Source organism: Pipistrellus kuhlii, unplaced genomic scaffold (assembly GCF_014108245.1).
Source record: "Pipistrellus kuhlii isolate mPipKuh1 unplaced genomic scaffold, mPipKuh1.p scaffold_m20_p_3, whole genome shotgun sequence".
Lineage (NCBI taxonomy): Eukaryota > Metazoa > Chordata > Mammalia > Chiroptera > Vespertilionidae > Pipistrellus > Pipistrellus kuhlii.
This window is the reverse complement of record NW_023425529.1, coordinates 30,477,083-30,502,977: the sequence shown is the minus strand read 5'-3', so window position 1 is coordinate 30,502,977 and position 25,895 is coordinate 30,477,083. Positions and strand designations below refer to the sequence as shown.

The following is a 25,895-nucleotide window of genomic DNA, read 5'->3' as shown; positions in this document are numbered from 1 at the left end:
AATTAACATTGAGAAAATTTAGGTTTCATTTAAATCAATTTTTTAGAAGACACATTGAGAAAGATCAAACTTTCCTTTTAAAAAAAATCTTAAAGAGAATAACATTGTGAACTTAAATAATAATGTAAGATATGTCAACTGGTATCTTTTCCAGATAAATGCCAGTTTATTAGAAGTGCCATCCCTTGAATTGGAGCAAGTGCCAAAGGTCCCTGCAGTGCTGGCTCCAGCTTGGTTGTGTGGGGTTAGGGAGAAGCACCCAGGGAGGGACAGCACCATCAGAGTGGCTCAGAGCAATTGCTGATATACTAACTGGTATGGAAGTATTTGACTAGTATAAGATGGCACAACGTGGTGTTTCTGGCTGAATATTAGCCACATTAGGCTGTTACAGTGGATTAATTACCAAGAACATTTAGCCACGTGAATATCCTGCTAAACATCAAAAAAAGAAAACCTTTGAACTTCTGCTTTTGACTACATGGACTAAATCACACCGTATCTGGATTATACATAGAATTCTTTTCTCATTGCTATAAAGTAATTTGACAATCAATTCACTGAAAATTGAACACATGATAATTTTAAGTAACTTAACTCACCTCTGGAAAAAATACAACCTGGGGACTCATACCCAGACAGCAATGGGAGCAAAATTTATTTTTCACAATTCATACTTGCCATGTCTTTTGAATTATGTACTGAATATACATTATCCTGTCAAAAATAAGGAATTCTGAAAATATTATGGAAAATCATCCTATTCTCTCATTATTTATCCTTGGTATAAAATTTATATTCTCATATATCAAGATTCCCCAAAGCTGAATAACTAGAGCTTAAGGATAAAATCAAAACCAGCCTTGTATTTTCATACTGGGTTATAAACTAATTAGAAAATGTTATCCTCCAAAATATTGCTGGTTCTTACATCTCTGCTTTCCTTATTCAGAGTCTGTGTTTTATAGTTGAGAGAAAATAATAAAGTTAACCATTCCACTCTTATATAATTTCAAACAGGCAAAAAACATTTTAAAACTTTAAAGCAGTTTTTGCATACATATCTTTTCTGCCTTAAGAACTATGGTATGTATATTTTTACTAAATGGAAAATTGGTGGCCAATAAAAAATGAATAAAAATGCCCTAGCTGGTTTGGCTCCATGGATAGAGCATAGGCCTGAGGACTGAAGAGTCGCCAATTGGATTCCAGTCAAGGGGACATTCCTGGGTTGCAGGCTCGATCCCCAGTAGGGGGCGTGCAAGAGGCAGCCATTCAATGATTCTCTCTCATCACTGATGTTTCTATCTCTCTCCCTCTCCTTTCTTTTCTAAAATCAATAAAAATGTTTTTAAAAATGAGTAAAAATATATCTGTAAGAAACACTAGTTTTTCCCCCCTAAAGTCTAATAATTATGAAGCATATAAGATTATTTCGGGCAATATCTAAAACTAAAAATACTTGAATCTGAATAGATCTTGATGACAATTCATTTCATTAAAATTGAGATGCACATAACTGATCTATTACATTTACTACAGAAATGACATTCTTTACAGCTGCTACTAATTCCTCTCCCAGCTTTATTATAGAGGTAAAAATCTGTTCAATAAATTTAGATAAAAAGAAGATCTGATAAGACTTTCAACCCCAACAGAACAGGACAAGCCTCATTCTGGTCAACATGGAGAGACAATATTATTAAGAATAAATATATTTATGTTATAATGGCCTAAATTTGTATGATAATAATAAGAAATCTATAATTAATAATAATTTCTAAGTGGGACAGAGCTGCTATTGATAAAATTTTCAAGTTTGACCAAAATTAATCACAAAAAAGAACCCATAACATTTAAAGAGCATTTCACAAGATAAGCAAAAAATAACATGTCTTAAGGAACTACTAACTAAATAAACCCTAATCACTTAATATTTTTTTTATCATTGAAGGTATTTTTCAAGGTCTGTTTTGAAACAGAAATTTAAAATTTATATCCGCAATACAGAATAAAGATTGTCCCTTTACTCCTTTAACTATCAGGCTGATGATATAGTCACAATATAAAGGCAAGTCTTAAATCTATATTAGAACAAGTTTTCTTGCAAGGTTTCCAAAGCCTTTTGGTTTTGGCCCAGCTAGAAAAACCACAAGAATAGCCTTGCATGCAAAAATTCTGGCTAAGCCCAGGAAACTCAGGGCATACAAAAACTATTCTCAACTACTAAACCTTTCTCAGTCCTCTGCTGAGGTTAAGTTTGGTGGGAGGGACAAGAATGGACAAGCCAAGTCGTTATTTCCAAACCAATCACTACTATCTAGCACGCAGTTAGGCCAAACTCTATTGGCAACAGTAAGTATCTTTATTTGTCCAGGAAAAATCTGATCATACGATAAAAGCTGGAATTTATGAGAATCCTTTTTCAATCAAATAACTAAAACTATAAATTTATTTCATACTTTTTGATGAACAAAATACTAAAATTCAAACTAAAAGATATATCACAAGTTTCAAACATGTTAATCTTTACTTCTTCCCCCCTTTGCACAAAAGAAGTTAGCAAACTCTAATCAAGGGGAAATATCAAGAGAAGAGAAAACAAAGTTGTTTCCCCCTCCTTGGAGGAGAACTTCATACAATACAAGTAACTCTACACCCTGGGAAAAATCGGTCTCCTAATCCAATATGTTCTCCCTTATATAATAGTACAAACAACTCAAGAGTTCCAATAAAACACTAGTAAGTGGCTGCTTTTGAAAAATGGAATAAAACAGGCATTGTGATACTCCAAGCTGGCATTTAACATATGGTGCACTGCTAAAATTCAAAGTAATCTTTCCCACAGCTATTTAAGGCATACTGAACCTTTACAGAAAATGCACAGAGGACCATCACACTCAATAAAATCAAGGCTGGGTAACATGGGAAATGAGCATATCGATAACTTAATCAAGATAATTTCAGAATAACAAGCTTATGTAGCAATTTCACATCATTTTTCATGAAAAGGAGCAGAAAATTTATATGCCTAAAAACTCTAAGATTCAATATCCTGATACTTAGCAGAAAAATATTTTAAAAATTTATATTAAAAATTCTCATTATAAACTGTTCTAAGACTTTAGAAAAAAATCTGCCATCCTTTACATCCACCAGTCATATGAAAAGATTAGAGGCCTGGTGCATGAGATTTGTGCACTGGGAAAAGGGTCCCTCAGTCCGGCCTGCACTCTCTTGCATTCTGGGACCCCTCGGGGGATGTCCAACTGCCGACTTAGGCCCATTTACCATGGGGAGTGGGCCTACACTGGCAATCAGACATTCATCTAACAGTCCAGGACCCTTCACTGGCTGCTGGCTGACCCACCTGCTGGCTGCTCCTTTCCACTCAATTCACTGCTCCTTACCACTCAGCTCACTGCTCCTTAGCACTGACGCAGAGGCAGGAGAGACTGCCACCACAGCCACTGTGCTTGCCAGCCTTGAGCCCAGTTTCTGGATGAATGGTGCTCCTCCTTTGGGCAGCTCTGCCCCTTGGTGGTCGCTGCCCATTATAGTGACAGGTTGTCCCACCATTCAGTCTGATTGCATATTAGACTTTTATTTTATATAGGATGCTCAATTTCACTATCTATTAAGGAAATATAAATCAAAACTTCTATGAGATACCACTTCATACCTGTTAGATGGTTATAATTAACAAGACAAGTAATAACAACTGTTGAAGAGGAGGTGGCGAAAAAGGAATCCTCATTCACTGCTGGTAGGAATGTAAGCTGGTAAAACCGCTATGAAAAACAGTATGACAGTTCCCCAAAAAATTAAGAATAGACCTACCCTATGATCCAGCAATCTCTCTTCTGGTATCTACGTGAAAAAAATAGTAAAAGAACAGGGGGTAAAGGCATGGGATGGGGTAGGAATCAGGTGGATAGGAGCTATGGGGGGGAGGGGGAGAAGAAGAACACCTGTAATAATATGAACAATGAAGATTTATTTAAAAAAACTGAAAAAGAGTGAAAATTAAGTGAGTTATCAGCTGTTTAAATGTGTATACACACATGCTGGGTTGCGGGCTTGATCCCCAATATGGGGCAAGCGGGAGGCAGCCAATCAATGATTTTCTCGCATCACTGATGTCTCTCTCTCTCTCTCTCCCTTCCTTTCTGAAATCAATGAAAAAAATTATATTTAAAAATATGTATACATTTTTGGGACATTCTTTGAATAATTAAAAAGGCAGATTTTGTACTTCAACTGAGTTTTCAAACTTTCAATAGCATTTTAGAATGGACATCTTTTATTCAAAGCTTAGTCTGGCTGAAAGGAGAGAAACATCAATTGAGTTATCAACTGCTAAAGTGTTTATACATGTTTTTGGGACAACCCTGTATATACAATGGAATAATACACAGCAATAAGAAATGAAATACTGACATTAGCAACAACATGGATGGACCTTAAGAATATCATGCTAAGTGAAATAAATCAATCCAAAAAAACTAAGAACCATATATTATCACTCATATGTGGGATATAAAACTGAGGTTCACAGATAACAGTATGTTGGTTATCAGAGGACAGAGGGCTGGGGGATAGTAAAGGGAGCCTAATATATGTTAATGGAAGGTGATCTGACTTTGGGTGGTGGGCATACAATGCAATATACAGGACATTATCATGGAAATATATGCTTGAAGCCAACCTACTTATTAACCAATGTACCCCAATAAATTTAATTTTAAAAGATTCTAATTCAATTTTCAAACTAAACAAGTTGAGCCAGAACAAAGAAAATATCTTGCAAGTGTAACATCAGGATGAAATTAAAAACTTTGTATAGAAAGAGTTTCAAAAGGGAAAGCTCTTTCTTTTTGGAACTGATCTACCTTAAAGCAAACACCACATTAAAAATAAATAAATAAATAAATAAATAAATAAATAAATAAATAAATAAGTAGGAAGGACGGAAGAGGGAGGAGTTTGTTGTCAATGCCTTGAAGAAGGAGTCTGTATATAGTAAAACAAAAATGTTAACCAAAAAATATGTTCAAATCTTATTTGTTTCAAATTAGGTTTTTTATTAGGCTCAAAGTAAAAAAAAAAAAATAAAAACAACATGTTGGACTTAATTTCTTGAATACTTTCAACTCACTGTTACAGCACATTAGCAAAAGTTCCAGCTTTGAACTTTAACAAAGTGTCAACTAATACTTCCTTTGAAAAATTCTTCCCCAAAATTATGATAAAAAACCAAACTCATTCTAGAAAGTGTCAGCATTTAAAATGGCTTTATCTCAAACACTTACATACAATATGCAGGGGTAGAAAAGGTAGTTTTGAAGTTGTAATATGATAATAAGTAAACAATAATACAAGAACAAATTGAGTATTTCATTTTCATGTACTCACAACTGTAAACCTACTTTTACCAAACTATGGATTAATCCAATTATATATGGACATAATTCTAAAAAGAAAAACAAGAAGCAATATATTACATCTATTTTAGCCAATATGCTTTTATTTCTTTCCACGTATAACTTTCTTTGATCATTCCTCTGTGCCATTATACCAATCCACCATTATAATTTTTTTCTTACTGGGATCGCTTATTCCATATTAAAGAAAGGCGTAAGTTATATTTAAAAATCTTAGGTGGGGAGTGAGTGGGTAGGTCAGAAGAGATTAACCAAAGAACATTATGCATATATGCATAACCTATGGACATAGACAGTAGTGTGCTGAAGGGGCTGAGGGGAAGGTGTGAGCTAGAAGGGGTCAATGTGGGGGAAAAAGGGATATCTGTAATATTTTCAACAATAAAGATTTTTTTTTTTTTAATTATAATGCAGCCTTCCCAGTGTTGCTCAGTAGTTGAGCGTCGACTTATGAACTGGTAAATCCTGGTCAGGGCATATACCTGGATTGTGGGCTCAATCCCTAGTATGGGGAATGCAGGAGGCAGCTCTCTTATTATTGATGTCTTTCTCTCTCTTTTTCTCTCCCTTCCTCTCTCTGAAATCAATAAAAATAATTTTAAAAAAGTCTTAATGCAGGCTAATTCTACTTTCTTAATAAATTAAGTTCTGTTAGAATATTTCTCATTTTTCTTGCCTGGAAAAATTTCCCAGTGATTTCAATGAGAAACTTACATGTGTATGTGTGCATGTATCCAGTTACAAACACACACACACAACCTTGACATGTTTGATATTAAATGATACAACTGGGAAAATATGACCACAAGGCAATATGGGCAAAATATAAACATAGACAAATAAATATGAAGGGGAATTACAATAATAGTTAACAAACCCTTGGAAGTAACAGAATGACTTCTAAAACTTTAAAGAAAATACAATACAACCAGCCAGATCACTCCTACATCAACTGATTAAGAATTTTCAAAGAAGAAACCTGCCATATCATATGCATCTTTAAAAACAACAACAAAGTAATTTCTTATATACTGCAAAAGGTGAGTGAGAAGCAAGGGGTTAAAATATGCTTATCCATGACAACTGTTGAGGGAATATTAAACAAGCGTCACACTAATACAACTAGTTACAATCCTTAAAAAAATACATCATGGATAGTAATCTTTAATAATGAAAACTACAGACATAAAGAACAGTGAAGTCTGATCCAGTGTATATACACTGGACAATGACACTTGCAAAAAAACCACCCAATTAAACAAGTAAAGGAAAATTCTTTTGTTACTTGTAATAAACAATTTTAGATGTGGCATGCTGCTATGGAAAGCCTTCCAAGATCTACATTTACTTTACTGTTGTTAATTACGAGGAAAAAAGGATTTAAAAAAATCATGACATAAAAGAGAAAAAAATAAATAAACAAAATTAAGTAAACATGAGACAAGTTGGCATACGTAGCACATTAGGTTAGTTTTAGCTTTGTTTTCTTCTGCACTTTAACAAAATTTCACATATCCTTTTCATCATTCTGGAGCAAGCTATTTATTTTCTAAAAGAACAAAAGAATAATGGCTTTTTAAGGGTAGCTCAGGACTAGGAAGGGAAGGACCACAATCTCTTTCACTTAAGTGAATATTTCCAAAGATCGAAACAAGAATTCACATTGTATGAATGTAGTAAACTAAATCAGCTATAAGATAATGACAAGGCATTGAAATTGCAATGCTAGAAAATTGGAATGTTAAGTATAAAAAACAATAACTACAATAGCTAATACTTATTAATGGCATTATTATTAACCATGCAATACTCATTATTACATGGATCCTCACAACACTCCTATAAATAGGTTATATGGTTTATTCTCTAATTTACATATAAGGAAACTGAAATTCATATATAAGAAACTGCCCAAGGTCACACTGTTAACAAGTACTTGATCCACGTCTGTCTGACTTCAAAATAATCAATCATTTCTACTAATAAAAGTCCTTCACAGAATAAGGTTTTTAAGTTATTATATTTCATTATTAAATGTAGAAAAGATAATAAATACTTAATGATAGTACAAAAAACTTTGGCATATAAAGTTATTGAAATATGGGTTGGGTTGTAGATTTTTAAATATATATTTATTTCAGAGAAGAAGGGAAAGGGAGAGAGAGATAGAAATATTAATAATGAAAGAGAATCAGTGATTGGCTGTGTACTGCATGCCCTGCACTGGGGATCATCAAGCCTGTGTGTATATGGAATATATATTCCATTGGACCAAGGACCTGTCCATTTTTGTTCAGTGTTTTATCTACAATAGTCCCTGGCCAATAATATTTCTTAAACTAAGGAATGACATGCAAAGAGAATATGTACACTCCTGCTATTTTCATAGAAGATATATTTTGGTTTGTATTTGAGTTACCTAATGATTAATGAATCATTTGTAAAAAATGCTTATATATTTTAACAAAATAAAACTTCAAAATATGTTAATTAAAAGTAAGTTGCTGTCTTAAAAAGAGAGAATAAAATAATTACTACATGAATTTCTCATGCTTGAATTTAGAATTGAAAAAACACACACACTATTTTTCTTGTTTTCTATAATGGAACACAAATCCACACTTAAATTACAGACATTTAATCTACCAGAAAAACATTACTTACTTTTCTTATTTGAATTACATTATTCTTTCTCCATACTACTAAGTTGATAATCAGTGTGTTTTTAGATCACCAAGATTATAAAATTTTATGTGACAATTAACATATTAGATGTTATTCCTCCTTAGAGTATTATAATTAATCAGTGCCCTGGTGCACGGATTCATGCACATTGAAAGGAAATTAATCAGAAGGTGGCCAGCCAGATGGGACTATGCAAGACAGGCCAGATATGCCCTGAACCCACCCTTACATGGTCCCTCCATGGCCGGACTCACCTGGGGTGATGCCAAGGCCCAAAAGATGTCTGGGGAGTGAGCTGGGTCCCTCTGGCAGGTGGGGTCCCTAGGCCTGGCCTGAAGGGATCAGGCCAAAACCAGCTCTCCGACAACCCCCGAGGGGTCCCAAGCGCCAGAGGGCACTCCGCAAAGTTGCTGTGGTACAGGCTGTGGAATGCAAATGCAAATGTGCAGTAAACCAGATTTGAGGCTGACAGTGCCCCAGCAATAACATAATCCATGGCTGAAGGTAGAACTGTGCTCTTTCCTCTCTGGTTCTGGGGTGCACTGCTTGAGAACCACCTCTGCCAAGTCACCACAGCTCAGCAGCTCCTGCTTTGAGCATCTGTCCCCTGGTGGTCAGTGCACATCATAACTATAGGCCAGTTGGATAGTTGTTTAGCTATATATTTATAGATAGATAGATAGATAGATAGATAGAACCAAATGTACAGCTTATCACTAAATCAATATGTAAAGCTATATAAAATGTATTTATATCAAAGTTCCTTATTATAAAAGAATTAAACTATTTTGCATATTAACTGACTATAAAAATAATATGACAAATGAAATATAACTTTGGAGACTATCTATTGTAATTTAATTCCTAATCTTTTTCAGCAAATCATAATACATACTGCCTGATACTTTTAAATCCTCTATTTTTAAATGAGTGACAAATAATGATATTAGAGAAAGAAGATATAAAATGAGTAGCTCACAACAAAATTTCTTCAAAGTACAATTTGCAAAATATATTTACAAAGTTTTAACATATGATTTTAAGCACATAAACTGATAGTGTTGAAAATAATACATAATAAAAATGTTTTCAACAAAGGAAATATATGAAGCTACAACCAAAAAAAGATTTAATATATGTATTAAATACCGAGCTGTTCAGAAATATACATATAAATACAATGTAAATACTTTCAAAAGATTTAATTTAAAATTCATAAATAAAAAGTAAAATATAAATTAACCAAGAATACTTAATACTTCAGGAGAACTATGTAAATTCCTGTATTTTAATAATTCCCATTAACCTTAGGGGGGGGGGAAAGGTTTAAAAAATAGAGCCTATACTTTTCCCCAACTCAATAACTGAAGCTGGCTTATATTAGCAGAACCAAAAAGTCACATTACAAAAAAAAGCCAATAATCACCACTGTAAAAACCAGACATCTCTTAATGACCTTCTCAACAATGGCACCAGTTTCTATATAGGACATAGTTGAAAAAAATGCTTTTTCATGTCCCAAGACCTATCTATCAGACACCTTTATGAAGAGGAAAGCTTTTCACTAAAAGTGATTTTAGATCTTTTTCTTTTTCTACTTTTACCCAAATGACTTTTGGAGAAGTCATTTTGAAATCTTTTAAACATTAAATTATCAACTAACTAAAATGACATTAACTTCTATCAAGTCTATGGATAAAGTTTAACCAACAAAATATTTCTATATTCCACATTTAGTAAAAGGACTTAAAAAAAAAACATTTGGTGTAAAACAAACCTAAAATTTGACTACAGGTATAGTCAAATCAATTATGTCTATATACTGTGGAGTACTATAGAACAGTTACAAAAATAAAGTAAGTATATATAAACTAACATGAAAAATATCTCTAAGTTATACTGAGTAAATACAGATTAAAAATCTCCAAAAAAAGATTGAGTAGAAAAATATGTTTGAAAAATCAAATCAAGATTACATAGCATAATATAGGGGTGTGTGTGTGTGTGTATATCTATAATAATAAAAGGGTAATGTGCTAATTAGACCTAGTCGACCATTCCGACTTCCTTCCAAGCAAAGCCACAGTGATGGGGGCTGAGATAGAGGTGGTTAGGGGCGATCAGGCTGGCAGGGGAGCAAGCAGTTAGGAGCAATCAGGCCAGCAGGGGAGGGCAGTTGGGGGCCAGCAGGCCAGCAGGGGAGGGCAGTTGGGGACCGTCAGTCAGGAAGGCGGAGGCAGTTGGGGGTGATCAGGCAGGTAGGCAGGTGAGTGGTTAGGAGCCAGCAGTCCTGGATTGTAAAGAGGGATGTCCGACATCCCTGATGGGTCCTGGATTAGAGAGGGTGAAGGCTGGGCTGAGGGACACCCCCCCCCCCAACATGCATGAATTTCATGCACCGGGCCTCTAATATATATATATATATATATATAGTGATAGGTGTTATCACACACACACACACACATTAGAGGCCTGGTGTATGAATTTGTGCACCGGTGGGGTCCAGCAAGCCGGCCCAATCAGGGCCGATCAAGCCAGGCTGGCTTGGGGGAGGGATTGGGGGTGATTGGCCAGCTGACCCTGTCCCGTGGTCGAATTTCTGGTCAAACTCCTGGTCAGTCCAGGAGACAATTTGCATATAAGCCTTTTATTATATAGGAGATATATTTATGAGAGAAAGAGAAATCGTGCCTCTAGAAGTATGCACATTAAACAACTAATAGTGATTATCTCTGGGAGAATTATTTAAATGTGATTTAAAAAAGATTATATCCCTTTTTTACTTATGGGCAAAAAGATCTGACATAAAATGTTAGAAAAAATATTTTTGTCATTAAACACTCAATTTCCTTCAAATGATTAAGCTTACCAGACATAAAAGCAAAAGAATTATACCGATGTTGACATTTACAATTTCTGTCATTACTTAAATGTATTGAAATCTATTTATTTAGGAAAATAAAAATGTATAACTATATTTTTCAAATTTATATTATACCTTCTTTCTCTATAAGAAATAGAACCATAATGTATTCCAATATTTAATTCTGTAGTATTATTTTTGAACCTCCCTCTGCCAATCCTATATTCTCAAATATTCTGTAACTCCTTAAACAACATCTGGTATTACCAAGTATGCTTTAAATAGACAATTCTATACAAAATAAGACTACACTAAATTCTATAATTGTGTAGAATATGTCTATTATAATTTTTTTTTCACTAAAATTTGCCAAAGTTTAAAAGAATAAAGAGTACTGGCCAGTGTTTCTCGATGATTAGAGGGCAGGCCCGTGGGTCTGATTCCCAGTCAAGAACACATACCTGGGTTGCAGATTTCATCCCCAGGCCCTGGTCCAGGCCTCGCGCTAGGCAAATATTCTCTGTCTCTCTCTCTCTCCTTCTTTCCCCCCTTTTCTTCACCCCCCTGACCACCATCTCTCTTCCACTCTCTCTAAAAATCAATGAAGAAATATCCTCTGGTGAGGATTAACAAAAAAATAGTAATTATTTGGAAAATAAAATAATAAATAAAATAGACTCTCAATCCTCTACCTTATATTCATCCACAATAATGCTGAGGGCTTCATGACCAGCTTTCCTCATATCTTCCAATTCTTGTTTATGTTTTTCCTGAAGAAAAAAAAAAAAAAGTAAACCATGGTAAGTTCTTTTGTTTACAAACAATAAAACCATTGACTTTTGCATCCATGAGTAATTGAGAGGCTTGTGAAAATAAAATGTTACAGGTAAAAAGCTTTTTTTTTTAATTTTTGTTTAAAAGCATTCAGATTTTCTTGAGTATCTAATTATATTATTTTTTGGTATGTTTTTAAAGGTCTGATATGGGTTTAACTTTCTCTACCTGATATTTAAGTATATTATATAATTTATGTTACTAATTGTGTCACTTTTTGAAAGTAATAGTGGTTAATTACACTGGAATAATTGAAATAAATATTACTGACTGTCCTGGGCAAATCAAAAAGCAAAGTCATTGAATTTCTAGGTTTCTGAGATGTTTTTTAAAGCCAATAGAATATGTCTCATAATTGACTGTCTGGGTCTATTTTCCTGGGTACACATGTGCATTTCTAAATTATAAGGGTCCTGGCCATTTAATAAAAGTTTATTGAATTTTTTTTTATATAGCTCTGTTTCACATGTTTGGTTTTATTTTTCAGGAACTACATTTATCTATATATTGGATCAGTTTTCCTTGTTTTCTTTTGTTTTTGTAATTATTCCTCTCAAATCCTTCCTCCATTATTTGATATTTTTCAGTTTACCTTGGCAATGCTTTTTATTTTTTTTATAGTATTATATTCACTCTATTGTGATTTTAAACTTAGTCCTCCTTTTAGAATTTTTTATTTTATTTATTTTTGTGACTGTCAGGCACCTCTTTGTTTTAATTTATCTTTATTGTTGAAAGCATTATAGATGTTCCCCTTTACCACCAATTGTCTCCCTCTGCCCCCTCCTAAAACTATCTCTTTTTATATAATTGTTACATTTTCTCATTTCTGAACCATTGTACTTCTAATTTATTCTATTTCTCAAATGGTTCTACACAGTTGCATCACTATCCTTTTCTCTTACCCATGCCCCAGTCTACTCTTAGGACAAGGTTGCTGGATAAGAAGTGAAATGGGGCTGAACAACTTTCCTAGCATCAGAATTCTAGGGCTCCCATTTCTGTTGTTAAATACACACACACACACACACACACACACACACACACACACACACACACACATATTAGAGGCCGGGTGTACAAAATTCGTGCATGGGGGTGTATGTTCCTCAGCCGAGCCAGCACCCTCTCCAATCCGGGACCCCTTTCACAATCCAGGACTGCTGGCTCCCAACTGCTGCCTGCCTGCCTTCCTGATTGCCCCTAACTGCTTCTCCCTGTCATCTTGATCACCCCCTAACAACTCCTCTGCCAGCCTGATTGATGCCTAACTGCTTCCCCGTCAGGCTTTTGCCCCTAACTGCCATCCCCTGCAGGCCTGGTCACCCCTAACTGCCCTCCCCTGCATACCTGGTCCCCGACAACTGCTCTCCCCTGCAGGCCTGGGTCCCCCATCCCCAACTGTCCTTCCCTGCAGGCCTGGTCTCCCCCAACTTCCCTCCTCTGCCAGCCTGGTCACCCCTAACTGCCCTCCTCTGCAGGCTTGTTTGCCCTCAACTGTCCTCCCTTGTAGGACTGATCCCTCCCAACTATCCTCCCTTGCTGGCCATCTTGTGGTGGCCATCTTGTGTCCATAGGAGGGGAAGTCATCTTTGACCAATGGGGGTAGCCAGCTTGTGTGTTGGAGTGATGGTCAATCTGCACATTACTCTTTTATTAGATAGGATAGAGGCCTGGTGCATGGGTGGGAGCCAGCTGGTTTGCCCGAAGGATGTCCCAGATTAGGGTGGGAGTTCTTTTGGGGCATAGGGAAGTCTGGGCGAGGGGCTGGCCAGGGGCTGGCCATGCCCCCCAATGACCCAAGCAGAGGCCCTGGTATCTGGATTTATTTATCTTTTACAATTGAAACTTTGTAGCTTGGAGAGGAACCAAGCCTTCTGCTCACTCCGAGGTGGAAGCCATTTTTGGGGAAATTTATTTTTCTTCTAAAATTGAAGCTTTGTAGCCTGGAGTGGAGGCCTGGGCTGGTCAGGGTGTGCAGAAAGCTTTGCTGCTTCCATCGCTGGGGAAACCCAAGCCTCCCTCCTGCTCTCTCCATGGCTGCAGCCATCTTGGTTGGGTTATTTCATACTCGTTCCTGATTGGCTGGTAAGCATGGCTTGTAGGTATAACAGAGTGATAGTAAATTTACATATCACTTTTATTAGATAGGATATTTTTTAGTGTAGCCCCTTTTCTAATACTTTCTAATATCTACTTTCTCTGAACCCCTCACCTAACAATACCTTCCCTTAGTGTCTTATTCTCCTTCCTATCATCTCCCTTCACCATGCACCCCTGTATTTTAAGAAGGGCACTTTCTCAGGTTAGTTGCAAGAGAAATGAGGGCTCAGAGGACTGTAAGTTTCAGCTATTGTATTCAAGTCTGTCTTCCAAGTGTTCTACTCTGACTAGCAACTGTTCTTTTGGGTTAGCAATGCCTGAATTCCTAAGTGTTTGGGACCAATCTAAATGGCCTTTATATTCACCTCCATTATCCAACACAGATGTTCTGGACATGCACATCTTGTTGCTATCAATAATTCAGTTCTATTAGTTTGTGTTCTAGAATTCATATAAATGTCAACTATCTCTTTGTTGAAGATGTTTATGGATTATTTCTTTAACTACCTTGGTTTAATTTTATATGAAATTCTGAGCACTGGAAATGAAATATTAATATATATACATCTGATCAAAATTCCCAACTTGCTTCCATATATTACTGCAAATACACTCTATAATCTTTCCTATAGGCCAAAGCTATACCATTCTTCTTCTAAGTCCCTTCATCTGTTGTCATTGTTTTTCCTCAAATCATTGTAAGTACATTTTAAGTACATTCCTGCTCTAATGTTATTGAACTCGTCATCTGTTATGTTTGATATACACTTTGCTCTAAATATCGCACTCATTTCCTTTAAATATTGCTCAAAAATCGTAACAGAGACATGTTCCTGACCCACCCTACATGAAACAGCACATACCTGAGGATATTTTTCCATTGATTTTTAAAGAGTGAGGGAGGGAGACAGAGAAAGAGAGAAAGAGAGAGAGACAAAAAGAGAGAGACATCGATATGAGACACATTGAGTGGTTTCCTCCTGCATGTACTCTGACTAGACCAGGAATTGAACCTGCAACCGAGATACATGTCCTTGACCTAAAATCAAATCCATGTCCCTTCAGTATACAGGCCAATCCGCTAAACAATTAGCAATACCAGCCAGGGCCATGGTTTATTTTTATTCACAGCACCTATCACTACTTATTAATTGTCCATTACCTATCTTACCCTGCTATATTGGGAAAGACAATGATGGTAATCTCTAACACTACGGTACTTAAAAAAGTGAGGAAAAAACAAACACTAGAGAGATTTCAAATTCTGACATTAAGTTCAATTTAGGAAGATGAAATTTTATTTCCATTAAATATATGTAGTCAAATGGTGCCTTTTATATAATGTCAGCTCAATAAAAAAGGACTGCATAAAAAAATGTGAGGCCAAAATATTTGAAAAGTGAGAAAGGTGTTTCATTCTTTATCAAAGAGACAGTTATTTAACATCATAATAAAAAATGTTAGAAGTGTATTTAAGACCTAGTCTTCAAAAAAGAGGCTAGTTCACATACACATTTGTTGAGTCAATAAGTGAGATTATGGTCAATGTACTCAATATAATTTATATCAATCCATATACAAGTATTTTATACATTTTTAATCTGTTAAAAGAGGGAGTGAGATTAAATCATTTTTTTAAAAAAACCCTCCCAATGTTTCTAATGCTATTTATTCTATGATATAGTATGCTGAAACTAGAACAATTAATTCCCCTTTGCTTACTTCAAAATTACTGGCAGCACTCATATAAACAAATTGTACACACCAGACTACCCAGTTACTTCCCCCCAAAAAAAATCCACCAAATAATTATATGTAGCCTGAAATTTTTATTTCAAGAATATAGAACCAAACATTTCAATCTATCTTCAAAGTAGTCAAAACAAAACTTGACCACAATGATAACTTTTTCAAAATGTCAAACCCAAAACTATCGTTAGAAAGGGAAGATTCAGAAAATGTCCTCACCTTAAATAAAACAACATACTTTTAAAACAAGAAGAGACTTAAAGGTAAGCTATTCCAACATATTTATTTTATAAATGAAGAAATTGACACCTAGAGAGGTCAAGAAGATTGTTCAAGGTCACCAAGTGCAATAGGGCCAGCTGAAGCTTGAGTCACATATCCTGATAGACCAATGTTTATTAAGAACTATCCAGTCAAAGCCTGAATTATTTGAGTATACTCCCAACTCCTCATCAAGAGACCCATTTTCTATGTAAAATTCCTTAATAAACAGAATCACATGCCATGTCATATCTTCTGATGAAAATAAGATAAAAATTGGTCATTCTTGGTTAAACTTGAAATAATCATTTATCAATTCATTACTGTCCACCAGAAAGTTTGGTCTGATAAAAATAATGTAAAATACAGTGCTTCTTAAAGATTATCAGAAGCACATTGCAACCAATTATCCACCATCCAATACCAATTTCTTGCTAAACTTACTAAACACACCCAGGTCTAATACCCTAATATGCCTAACATAATTGATATAAAAATAGTTGTTAAATACATATGTAAATAAAAACCATATAATTAACAAATATAGATCCTGTATAGGAAAATAAGAAATTAGCAAAATTTTTAAAGTAGGCATCTTTAGTATATTGATGACAAAACTCAATTCAATATTTAAATCAAGAATGATACACAAAAGTATTTTAAAGCCCGTTTATGACACAAACATAAATATTTCTTAGTTCACATTATATTATTGTTGGCCATTGATAACAATAGAACCTTCACTAATTACTCATAATAAATTAATCCCTACATGGTAATAGGATTCTCTGCCACATAAATCATTAAAAGCCAACATTTAATTTAGGTATTTGGAATTACTTACTACAGTACTTAAAATAAAAAGAGAAGAAATGAAGGAGGGAGGGAGGAAGGGAAAGAGAGAAGAAGAGAGGGAGCAAGGGAACTCCAAACACTAATCAACCATTATATACCACCTATTAGTAAGCAGTTATTTCTCACATTCTAAATTCTTTGGCCAAGGCACATCTATAATTAAACTGAACATAATTAGTTATTATTGTCTGCTTGAGAAAGTTTTTCCAATATAGGCTTCACCACCACTCTCTATGAAGTCACAAGATTATATCCCTTTCACAACAACTAATCAACTATATTGGATAAGAGAGCCACAAACACCTCCAAAAGGAAATTTGCAGGGCAAGAAATCAAAATAAAAATAGCAGGATAACATCTAACCAATGCACTAAACAGTCCTAACTGAAAAATTGTATAAAATCCCCCAACCAAGATCTAAGGAATCAAATGCACCAAAGTGGCCTTAATTGTACATGTCAGAAAAGCACAAAAATTAGATGATCCTATATGTACCTACCTTGTCAAAACAACAAAACACTACCTTTCCATCACATTTGACAGCTGCAACAAGCCTAGCTGGTTTATAAAAGAGAGTACCTTTCACTGTCATGACAGTTATGAAACAAGAAGTCTTTCTTACGGAATAAATGTTTAATCTCTACCTCCTAGTTCTATGTCATTTCTTAGTGTCTCTGTACAATTGGTAACAAATAACAACACATGACAGAATCCTTCAAAATCTTCAAGTCAATTTCACAGATTAAGTCAAATATTTAAGCAAATATAAAATGAGAGAAAAAAATGACACAAGCATATAAAAATCAGTAAAGTAATATTGCATATGGAAATAAAGCATTTTTGCCATAGTGAGTACTGAAACAGATACCCATAATTAGTCTGCCCCTTCAGTTTAATATTTCCATGATCTTTCAAAGAATTAATTTTGATTTCTTGCCCTGTTCCATTAATGGCTGCCTTAACACATTGCATGGATTTCATCAGCACACAGACTCCAAAAGCATCAGCTTTACTGAACCTTCTCAATCAAAAACAAGATAAGCAAATAAACTCCTTTGGAATGTTTACTAACAGATACAATCATGAAGGTATGGAGAGAACTCCCGGACTTGTTCACACCAGCAAAGAAGTAATTGATTTTGTTTCTATAAAAAAGCTGACATGACAATATCACATCTGTCTAAACTAGGGGTGTCGAACTCAATCAGAGAAGGGGCCAAAATCTAAAATCCAGCCTAAATCGTGGGCCGAATGGTTTACTGAACAGTCATAAACTCACTGTGATGGAAACGCAGCGGAGTGCAGTGATGACAGCGCGGTGCGGGCCACATTGCAAGGCCTGGCGGGACGGATCTGGCCCGCGGGCCTTGTGTTTGACACATGTGGTCTAAACTATAACCTTATGGATATGAATTAGTAGTTAACAAATGAGAAAGAAGCAAGCTGGTCACATGCTATTTAAGTAAAATTCACAAGATGACCTGCTTTACAACAGTGCCATTGTTTTTGTAATTATAATTTCTCCATTAGCAAAATATCTCCTCTCCAAACTACAACCTCTTACAGAATAAAGGGAAATCCAGCATAGCCTGAGAATATGGCCTCTTGTGTAATCCTGACCAAAATCTTGGCTAATGTGTGGATTGGATTGGACCTGTTCCAAATGCTACTTCAATGTCACCTTATTATTTGCTCCAATAGGAAAGGCAGACACTTCACTCGGGTGAGATTTAAAAGAAATTATCATGTATAATTTCATGATACTTTGTTGAAGTCTTCAAAAGCCAACTGCCTTGAGAGGTAGATGCTCAAAACTAACTCAAGCCAAAGGGGGGTGGGGCGGGGGGTGTCAAGGGGAGGAGTAATGGAAAGGAGAAAAGGAGTGAAAAGTAAAGAAAAAAGGGAAGGAGGAAGAAAGAACTGGGGATCAAGGAGAAAAGGAACAAAGAGAAACAGGTTTTCAATTATAAAAATGGCTGCAGTTATTTGTATCAGGGTAATTACAAGTCATTCCTACCTTGAGGTTCACTACTTTGAGAGTATAAAGGAACATTTCCAGACTGCTTATGATAACCAATAGACTTATGCCTTATAAGAACAATAAGTGTACCTATCTCAATCAATAGATGTATACATCACAAAAATTCTAATAATTTCTTATGACTTTCCACTTTAAGCCTCTCTAATAAGTTTGATTGTATTTTATCTCTGATAACAGAAAGAAATTTTCTAATAACATAGCTTCTCAAAATATTTAATATTTTTAATCAAAAAGAGAAAACTGGCTTAATAATAAAAATCACCTTTTAGTTTTGGTTAATTGTCTTGTTGGTTGAATTGCAACACTCACAAAAAGATTTGTTGAAATCCTAATCCATGGTATCTATAAAAAGTAATCTTATTTGGAAATATAGTCTCCTCATATATAATTATTACAAAATAAGATCATCTTGGATTTAAAGTGGCCCTCTGTTCTAAGATTAGTTTCCTCATACAAAAAAAAAAAAAGAAGAAGAAGAAGAAGAAGAAGAAGAAGAAGAATGAGCCCAGCCAGAGTCACTAAGTGGTTGAGCGTTGACTCAGTCAGAGCAAATGCCTAGGTTGTGGACTCAATCCTCAGTAGGGGGATGCAGGAGGCAGCCAATAGATTTCTCTTTTATTAATGTTTCTATCTCTCCCTCCTCTTCCTCTCTCTCTAAAATCAATAAAAATATTTTTAAAAATTCAGTATGAAATAAAAATGTGAAATCATTGCTCAAAAATTAACAATTTCAAGATGGAAACAGTAGACCATTAAACCAAGCTTTAGTCCCTATAATCACAGGATCCTGTGCAAATGCACAAATTGTGTGCCCATGAAGCTAGGCCTGCCTTAAAGATACAGGTAATGAGAAAGTGTTCACAATCAACAATCTTATCAGAAAAGCCTACCCTACACCTTGCCCCACTTACCAGCAAAACTTCCAATCAACCTTTTTGCCCTACTCCTAAAAAAGAGAAAGCCATGGATAACTAGCATTTAAACAAAGCCTCTAAATGAAAAGGACAAAATAAGCCCATTATATAAGGACTAGAGGCCCAGTGCACGAAATTCGTGCATGGAGAGGGTGTCTCTCAGCCTATCTTGCACCCTATCCAATCTGGGATCCTTTGAGGGATGTCCAACTGCCTGTTTGGACCTAAATGGGCAGTCGGACATCCCTTTCACAATCCAGGACTCCTGGCTCTCAACTGCTCGCCTGCCTGCCTTCCTGATTGGCCCTAACTGCTTCTGCTTGCCAGCCTGATCATCCCTAACCACTCCCATGCTAGCCTGATTGATGTCTAACTGCTCCCCTGCCAGCCTGTTTGCCCCCAACTTCCCTCCTCTGCCTGCCTGGTCAACTTTAACTGCCCTCCCCTGAAGGCCTGATCAGCCACAACTGCCTTCCCCTGCTGTCTATCTTGTGGTGGCCATCTTGTGTCCACATGGAGGCAGGATCCTTAACCACCTGGAGGCATCTATCTTTATCTTGTGTGTTGGAGTGATGGTCAATTTGCATATTAGTCTTTTATTAGATAGAGCTCTTGCTGGCACCAGTGGCACGTGTATGTTTTGATCTCTCATTGTTGATTGTGAATTTGGTTGATAATTCTATTATAGAGAAAGGGCAAATAGTGATATTAAGATATTTCTTCTAATTCATTTCCTTTCAATGTGCACGGATGTGTAAGCCAGGCCACTAGAGTTATAATAAAAGAACTGAAGATAACAGTTTTATTTGAAGTACACTTTCTAGAACACTTCTACCTATGTACTAGAATATATCAAGTCCCATGGCAAAGAGGATTTAAGATAGCAAATGGAAGTTACACTGCTCTTCCACAGGCTTTAAAATAGGGAGATTATGCTGGTGAGTCTAACCAAGAATCCTTAAATTTGGAAGATGGAGGCAGAAAAGTCTCTGTTAGAGTGATGCAACAGGAGAAAGCCACAACCAGCCATTTCTGGCTCTGAAGATGGAAGAGGGCCAAAAGCCACAGGAATACTGGCTGTTACAACAGTAATAGAAATCTACTTCACGGAGTGTTCCTGAGACCCTTTCAAAAATTCATACTCAAAACCATTTTCATAAAAATACTAAAATGTTATTTGTTTTTCTCACTCTCATTCTCTCATGCATCTGAATATACAGTGGGGTTTTCCAGAGGAGGTAGGAGCTATATTATCAAATACTAAACTAAAAGATATGAGAGTGAGAATCTAGCTGTCTTCCATGAAGCCAGAATAGAGAATTGAAAAAAAAAAAAAAAAGTAAAACAATGCTATTCTCACTAAATTTGTTTTTATTTTGGAAAATATACTTATGTTTTCATTAAAAATGTTATTTAACATGTAAAAGGCTTATTATTATTTCTTTATTTCTTCAATGAGTTAAATACTTTTAAAATTTGTTTTATATTCTAATATGGTAAATGTTAACAGATATAACCTACTATGTAATCAAAAACTCTGAGATTCACAATAATTATTACAAATATAAAATAGTCCTAAATACAAAAATGTTTACGAACTACTAATATAGAACATCTTATGTTCCAAATGTAGCTCTAATTAGTATGTGTATGTGTGTGTGTGCGTATATATATACACACAGTAAGGGAATCTTCACAATAATCATGACAGATAAGTACTATGTTTATCCTGGTTTTACAGATAAGAAAAGTCAAGTTTATTACAAGCAAGCAACATGTCCAAAGTCATACTAAACAGCTGAAGTAGGATTCAAACCTCGCAGTCTGTGGTTGAACACAGCTTTCCCATTGTCCATACTTCTCTAAACACTCTGAAGGTGATTTCATCTAGTTGCATGTTTAAATACTTCAGCCCCAAGCCTCTAACTCCAGATTCTATCTATTGCCTGTTCAATTAATCTAACTGGATGACTGAAAGTCTTCTCAAATTTAACCTTGCCCAAAATGAACTGATACCTTCTCCTTCTCAAACAGTTTCTCACCTATGTCAGTAAATGGGAACTGTTCCAACTTCTCAGATCAAAGATCTGAAGGGATCTCTTTCATGCTTCACATTAGTGTATCAGAAATCCCAGTGAGCTATGCCTTAGAAATATGCCAGAATCCAACTACTTCCCACCTCCTTTTCCTACTATCCTAATGCAAGCCTCTTTGGGACACAGTGATAACTTCCTACTGATCTTCCTCTACCTACATAGTATATTTTCCCCAAATCAGAAAAATGGATTTTAAAAAAACAAGGACCAATCACTCTTTTGCTCAATATAACTTCTCATGTCAAGCAGAGTAAAATCCAAAATCCTTACCTTAGTCTAGAAGGCCTTATATAATCCAGCTCCACGGTATCTAATTTACCTGATTATCTTTTTCTCGCTTTTTCTAAAAACAGATCAAATACAACTTTACACCATTACAACTTTACACAAATACAACTTTACACTTCTTTACACCATTTCCTCTGCCTGTCCACCCTCTGCAGTACACACACAAGATCCTTAAGGTCTATAGCACATGTGTCAAACACAAGGCCCGCGGGCCAAATCCGTCCTGCCAGGCCTTGCAATGTGGCCCACACCACGCTGTCATCACTGCACTCCGCTGCGTTTCCATCACAATGACAGTTTATGACTGTTCAGTAAACCATTCAGCCCGCGATTTAGGCTGGATTTTAGATTTTGGCCCCTTCTCTGATTGAGTTTGACACCCCTAGTATAGCTTTCTTTCCAAAGGTTTCTTGTCCAAGTGGCTTTCCACTATCACCCTATCATATCTTATCATTCTCCAGCTCCTTTATCTTAAGTCATTTTTCTTTTGCACTTATCATGGCCTAAAAAGTACAAATATATCTTTTTGTTCCATGGTGATACCCCCACTAAAAGGTAAACTCTATAATTTCAGGACTTTGCCTCTGGGGTCCAGAACTTTCTCCCCTAACAATGAATAGTGAATTGGCACTCACTACTTATTAATCACTCATTTAGTGATTAACCTAGGAAAAATATTTACAATAAAAATAATAGTAATGCCCATAAAATGTTCTCTATATAAGTTTATAAGGAATATTGCGATCCTTTGTGTAGATGTACCATAGTTTTTTAATCCAGTCATCTGCTGATGGGCACTTTAGTTTCCAAATCTTAGCTATGGTAAATTGTGCTGCTATGAACATAGGGGTGCATATATTGTTTCTGATTGGTTTTTCTGGTTTCATGGGATATATTCCTAGAAGTTGGATCACTGGGTCAAATGGGAGTTCCATTTTTAACTTTTTGAGGAAACCCCACACTGTGTTCCACAGTGGCTGCACCAGTCTGCATTCCAGTCAGCAGTGCAGGAGGGTTTTTTTTCTTCACATTCTCACCAGCATTAGTCATTTGTTGACTTGTTGCTGAAGGCCATTCTAAAAGGTGTGAGATGGTGTCTCTTTGTTGTTTTGATGTGCATCTCTCAGATGATTAGTGACTTTGAGCATGTTTCCATTTGTCTCTTGGCCTTCTGTATGTCCTCTTTCGAAAAGTGTCTATTTAGGTCCTTTGCCTATTTTTTGATTAAAGTATATTCCTTTTGTTAAGTTGTAAATTCTCTGTAAATTTTGGAGATTAAACCCTTATCTGAAATAACATTGGCAAATATGCCCTCCTGTGCAGTGGGCTTTCTTGTTGTTTTACTGGTGGTTTCTTTTGCTGTGCAGAAGCTTTTTATTTTGATGTAGTCCCATTTATTTATTTTCTCTTTCGTCTCCATTGCCCTAGGAGCTGGGTTGGTAAAGAAATTGCTATGACATACTAGTATGTCTGCAATTTTGCTGCCTATGGAGTCTTGTAAAAATTTTATGGTTTCCTGTCTTACATTTAAGTCCTTTAGCCATTTTGAGTTTGTTTTTGTGAATGGTGTAAATTGGTGATCTAGTTTCATTTCTTTGCATGTATCTGACCAAATTTCCCAGCACTGCTGAAGAGACTATCTTGACTCCATTGTATGCTCTTGCCTCCTTTGTCAAATATTAATTGAGCATAAAGGCTTGAGTCGATTTCTAGGTTCTCTGTTTCCATTCCACTGGTCTGGTGTATGTCTGTTCTTGTGCCAGTTTAAAGAACCGATGCTGGGTAATATTGCTTGATATCTGGTATTGTGATCCCTCCAACTTTGTTCTTCTTTCTTAGGATTAGTAGGGCTATTTGGGGTCTTTTTAAATTCCAGATAAATATCACATGAGCTCACTCATATATAGGACATAATGATCAACATAATCTGATGAACAAAAATAGATCCAGAGACAAATGGCAGGGGAGGTGTGGGATTGGAGAACAAACAAAGGACTTATATGCATGCATATTAGCATAACCAATGGACACAGACACTGGGGAGGTGGGGATTGCCCGGGGTGGGAATTGGAGAAAAAGGAAGACATATATAAATCTTTAGACAATAAATTAAAAAATAAAAGAAATATTAGGTAACTAGTAAAAACAAACAAAAAGTACCTGATGAAAATATGTTCAAGTCCAATACAATGAATAATTTTTAAAAATTCAAATTTAAAGTAGGTATTAATTTATAAATTGCAAACAAGACTCTTTAAATATAATGTTGAACAATAAGTTAAGTATGAGTCAAGCACTAACTTGGCTCAAACATTCATAACATCAATTTAACTATGTTTATATTTTCATCCTCTAATCCAGTAATCCCTCTTCTAATAATTAAAACTAAAAAGAAAAACATAAATCAAGGCAGCCTTTTCTACATAAAGATGTCTATATTTAGAGATAACATGATTTTAAAATAGTAAAAAATAATAATAAATTATGCTTTCTTCCTAATAAATATTATGGATTTATACTTGTAAATAATTCATTAGAATATGGGAAATGTCTATGTTAGATGGATAATAGCATACAAATATTATTTATTTGACCACTTTCAAAATATTCATTGAAACATATAAAGTGCGCCAAAACCGGTTTGGCTCAGTGGATAGAGCATCGGCCTGGGGACTGAAAGGTCCCAGGTTCGATTCCGGTCAAGGGCATATACCTTGGTTGCGGGCACATCCCCAGTGCGGGGGTGTGCAAGAGGCAGCTGATGTTTCTAACTCTCTATCCTTTTCTCTTCCTCTCTATAAAAAAATCAATAAAATATATTTAAAAAAAAACATATAAAGTGCATGTTATTGTTTGGTAAAAATATTATAGATAACTGTAATTGTTGGCATAAAAATAGTTATCTCCAAGAAACAGTAATTAAATTCAAAATTATGCCATAGATCGAAAGAATTCTAGTAAAATTAATAATTTCAAATTGGGGACAACTGACCCATAAATCTACTTGATACTGAAGTTTTAATAAACACTCAGTTTTTTGAACCAACTATGATGCTGGATAAGTATTTTGCATACTATCCAGATAAAATACCACACATTAAAACAAAGATTTTCCTACAGAAGGAATTAAATAAATACCTTGAAATGGAAAATATTTTCTTCATTTAGTTCAACACTTTTTAAAAATGAAAAATTACATGCAATGACCCATATAAATATAAAAGTGAAAATAGTTATCAAATTTTTGTTCTTAAAAATATTTCCCACAAGGTATTCTGGCAAGGGCTATTCTTTCCTTCTTCTTCGATGTGATAAAACAATGAATTAACTATGGTCATAAAAGCATAAGCAATGAAGATCTTCCTATTCTCCTGTCTACTTTGTGTTTGTAATCATTCCCAAAATGCCTGTTCAATTTTCTAAGAATAAAAAATATCATGCATACCAGAAAAAACTATTTTGTAGGATTTGAAGAAAACTCTTCAAACTTTTGAAAGTATATTATTGCCTACCCTGCCAAATATTAGCCTGAAAACAAAATTTTAAAGTTGAGTTATTAAATCCTTTATAAGTTTTTTTTAAGAGATAATGTAACCACAACTATAAAAATTACCACATTCTGACCACTGGTAAAATGTCCAATGTGTATAATAATACACAGTATAAACCTCGTCTGGTCCAATAGGACTTAAGAAACACTTTCAAAAAAATCACATTTAACAGTATAATATGGATATGTCCCAATTTTCCAATAATTATTTT

The 25,895-nt window shown here is 35.3% G+C and overlaps 1 protein-coding gene across 4 annotated transcripts in view; it reads right to left on the bottom strand.

Annotated features, from left to right (window-relative positions):
- The window catches only part of CCDC91 (coiled-coil domain containing 91), a 254,814-nt gene that overhangs the window by 109,413 nt on the left and 119,506 nt on the right, over nucleotides 1–25,895 (bottom strand). For 3 of the 4 annotated variants that reach the window (XM_045587880.1, XM_045587881.1, XM_036456858.2), the window contains exon 7: nucleotides 11,685–11,762. The exons of the other annotated variant lie outside the window; for it this stretch is intronic. In XM_045587880.1, the coding sequence (XP_045443836.1) occupies nucleotides 11,685–11,762 (78 nt within the window). The remainder of the gene's footprint in view (nucleotides 1–11,684; nucleotides 11,763–25,895) is intronic. 4 annotated transcript variants of the gene reach the window in all.